The sequence below is a fragment of the Pteropus vampyrus genome, unplaced genomic scaffold (assembly GCF_000151845.1).
Source record: "Pteropus vampyrus isolate Shadow unplaced genomic scaffold, Pvam_2.0 Scaffold588, whole genome shotgun sequence".
NCBI lineage: Eukaryota > Metazoa > Chordata > Mammalia > Chiroptera > Pteropodidae > Pteropus > Pteropus vampyrus.
Window position 1 is genome coordinate 156,794 of NW_011889369.1, and position 3,980 is coordinate 160,773.

Sequence of the window (3,980 nt, forward strand, 5' to 3'; positions counted from 1 at the left end):
ACAGACGCTGGGCTGTCCCCTTAACCCATATGTGGGGCACTGGGGGCTCGGCTGCAGCCGGGCAAAGGAGGGGGGACGAGCAGTCAGGACCGGCTTTTCCGGCAGCACCCGTGCAGCGGCCGGCCAGCTGTGGCCCACACTGGTTCTCCGGACAAGGCCACTCATGGACAGGCTCTGGTCGCCACGCCTGGGGACAACAGGCCAGACACCCTGTCGGTGGTGGAGGGCCTGTCCAGAGGGTGCGGGGGGTCAGGCAGGAGTGACAGTGGGCCCCGTCTCACCACCCAGGTGCGGAGGCTCCCGTCTCCCTTGGGCAGCAGAGATGACACCTTAGAGGCAAACCTGCTACAGAGACAAAGCTGCTGACACCTGCTGGCTGCCTCTGGCCCTGGCCCCGTCGGCCACCCCAGCCCAGCAGAGGGGGCTGCATGCCAGGGCAGACGCAGACAACTGCAGCCACTCCTGCCCGGACTGACCCCAGGGGCAGGGACCAGGGACAGGACAGACAACCGCCCCCCACCCCCCTTCACCTGAGCACTTTGCCGACTGCCTGAAGCACCATTTTGCAGCTGAGTCCGGTTTTGGGGGGCTGGCTGAGCAGAGCGCGGTCTGTGGGGAGGCTGCCGTGGTCCCCCAGCATGGTGGGGCAGCGCAGAGGCACACAGGGACAGTGGGAGGCCACACCACCCGCTCGCGCCCTCCCCGCCTGACTGGGAGCCAGCTGACACGGCCAACGAGGACACGGGAAGGAGGGCTCCGGCCGCGCACAGAGCTGCTCCTTTTACAGGCCCCGCTGGCCAAGTCTGGCTCAACGGGGCGTGTCTCAGCCGCCTTTTCAAACTGGCGCCTCTGGGGCGCTGTGAGGGGGGGAGCAGCCCTGTGAGGGGGGGGGGGCAGCCCGAGGGAGGGCCTCGTCAGCGAGCCCCGGGTGGCTCTCTGGGGCCGACAGCATCCCTTGCCTGACCCCAGCCTGGCTGAGACAACGGGAGGTGTCGCCCGGATGGGCTGCGGACACCACACGGGCTGCTGTCACCTGCAGAGTGTAGACACAGGCTCGTGGTGCACCTCCTGCGGACAGCCTTGAAAAAACAAGGCCAATGGGTTTCAAGGCATCCGGAGTGGGCAGAGGTGGAGCTGGGCAGAGGCTGCTCCGTCCCACCGAGGGCGGCAGACCCCAGAAACACGCATACAGCACCTCCCTGTGTGGGTGCCAGAACCGGGGTGGGCCAGGCCTTGTCGACAGAGCGCCAAGCAACAGGAGCCCAGGAAGTACTGAAAAATCCAACACCTGACCACAGTGACAGCATGCATCAACAAGTGGACACGCGTCCCCACGCTTGCTGACAGGCCCCACTTAGCCAGAAGCACAGCCACGGGTCCCCCTGTACCCACACCCCTGCCTCAGCCCCGCCTTCCACCCATAGGCCGTGTCCCAAGGGCCCTCTGACCTTCTCACCTGTCCAAGGTCACCCAACCCTGCACGGAGGCAACTGCAAAACCACCGAGAGGACAAATCGGCCGGCAATGAGGAAGGCCGCCCGGCCCCTGGCCTGGGGACACCACCGACAGCGCTCCGGCCGCCCATGCTGACCAGGGCGAAAGGCCCCGCTGCCCTCACAGGACGACGTCCCCACGGCCACCCCGGGTGTCGGCATGAACTCAGGCACCACGCTCACCACCGCCTGCCCGGGGGACAGACGTCAGCAGGACGGCCACACGCGCCAGGCAGCTGGAGCAGCTAAGCACGGCGAGGTGCTTCGCCCCGCGCCCTGGTCGGAGACCCGGCCCCTCCTCCAGGGAACCCAGGCCCCTCCCACTAGACCCCGGGGTTGCGCTGGGCGTGCACGCGGCTGCCCTTTCCTAGGTCCCCTCAGCTGACAGAGCAAGGGGACAGGCGCGCACTCGCCCACACCCCCGACGTCTGTGTCTGGAGCAAGCGCGCGTGTTCCTCCCGCCCTGGCCTGCTCCCCCTGGGCTTGTCAGTGACCCGCCTCCACCAGGGACACACCTGGAGGAGCCAAGTGGCTTTGTGCCACTTTGTGAAAACCACAGAGGAGGGGGCTCAGGCGGCGAAGTGCTCACGCCGCGTTCAGGGAACCTGGTTTGCTTCGAAGCAGGCGGCAGGAGCTCCGAGCCGAATCCGACGAAAGTGGAAGCTACTAACGAGAAGGGACGGCCCCGCCACCGCCGGACACGCTCCGGAAACACACACGGAACGTGAGAACTGCAGCCCAACGTACGAGGAAACCTCAGAGAGAGAGAGACTTAAAGACTCGAAAACAGAAGCAAAGGAACGCGAAGCGGGAACCAGAAGCGAGAGCTCCCGAGACGAAGGGTGGAGCAGGAACGCGGGGCCCACCGAGCGCGGGGGGCGGGGCCTCGATCCCCGCTCCTGCCATGACGATGGGGCAGCCGATGGGGCAGCCGACGCGGGCCGGCCTCGAGGTCCACCACCCACCACCGCACGCTGGGTGGGATACGCGAAGCCACTGCACGGGCGCAGGACAGCGCACGGGCGCGCAGAGGGCCAAGGGCCGGGCCCCGTGGCCCAGGAAGGTGGAGCCCGCGGTCGCGGGCAGTCGCGGAGGCAAGGCCCGCGGCTGGACTGCTGCCCCTTGTGTGACAGGGGACCAGACGGGACGGGCGGCCCAGGCAGAGGCTCCAGGACAGACAGAGTCACCTGAGCCCTTGGCCGGCCACTCGGCTGGGGGCACGCGGGGCCGGCAAGAGCAGTTCCGAGGACGAAAAACCCACACGAACCCTCAAGCGTATCAGACCGGGCAGCTGCCACGTGCACACGCACACCGTAAACAACTCACTGAATCCACTCTCGTTCATCATGTTCTCTGCACGAGAAACGCCTGAACCGTCCAGCCTTCACGAGGACTCCCTGGGCTGCATACCGCAGTGTGTGCGTGAGTAAACGTGGAGGTGTTTGTATGTACATGTGTGTGAACGTGTGTGCCCGTGAACGTGTATTTGCATATGTGTCTGTGTACCTGTGTGAGCGTGTGTGTGTTACCTGAGTGTAAGTGTAAGACGTACGTACACGTGCAGGTGTGAACGTGTGTGTGAGTACATGACTATGACTCTGAAGGGGGTGTGTGAGTGTGTGTGAAGGGGTGCGTGGGTGCGTAGGGGTGGCTGGGTGTGTGTACTGCCAGCAGCTGTGCCCTTCTCCCAAACCGTCCCCTCCCTGTCTCATCCGCCCCGGCGGCCCTGCCCACACCGCGAGCCCCCGCCGGCCTCCAGGCCGTCCTGCTCCCGCGATCCCGCAGACACCTGTCCTCTGGGGTCCCGCTCAGATGGCAGGCCCCTCGCCAGCGCGTCAGCCCCCCACTGCTGTGCTCACGCTCCTCCTAGCACACCCCGCCTGGCACGTGGCCACCACTGCCACCGCCCCGTCAGGAACGCAGGGCGATGCCCGGCTCGCTGACCCCGCGTGCCAGCACCCACAGCCGCCCTGGGAATGCAGTGCCACCGAGTCCTTCCTGACATCACGAACGAATCCGTTCTATGCAGCATTTGGTGACACGCCCTTCCCTGCATGACCGACCCTGCCAAGGTCCCCACTGTCCCTCTCAACACGCTGTGCTAACTCACCCTACGGCTGAGCTGCTCTCCTTGCATGCCTCACACGGGCACAGCAGCCACGACGTTCTCGAAACACTGAGCGCGGCTGTCTAGCAGCAATGGGAGCCGAACACGGGCTCCTGGCGGCCGGCACCCGGTCGGCAGCAAGAGATGTTTCCGGCACAGATGCCCCGGGCCACGGAGGGCGCGGAGAGCCAGCTTCGGAGCGCGGATGCACAGAGCCCCGAAGCGCCCAGTGCCAGGACCGCGGGGCTGTGGCTCCTGTCAGAACCCGTCTGCCCTCACCCTCCCAGCTGCACCTCCTCCCCCCGCCCCCGCCAGCTCCAGCAAAGGACAGACGCCGGCGCTCACGCTGGAAAGCACGTCAGTGGGAGCCAGGGGCTGAG

At 66.5% G+C, this 3,980-nt stretch overlaps 1 protein-coding gene across 1 annotated transcript in view; it reads right to left on the reverse strand.

The window, feature by feature from the left end:
* The window catches only part of MOB2 (MOB kinase activator 2), a gene marked incomplete at its 3' end in the record, with an annotated part of 28,000 nt that extends 27,345 nt beyond the window's left edge, over positions 1–655 (reverse strand). Inside the window, exon 1 of the mRNA XM_023525659.1 lies at positions 531–655. Within this exon, the coding sequence (XP_023381427.1) occupies positions 531–640 (110 nt within the window). The remainder of the gene's footprint in view (positions 1–530) is intronic.
* Positions 656–3,980: the final 3,325 nt, after the last annotated feature.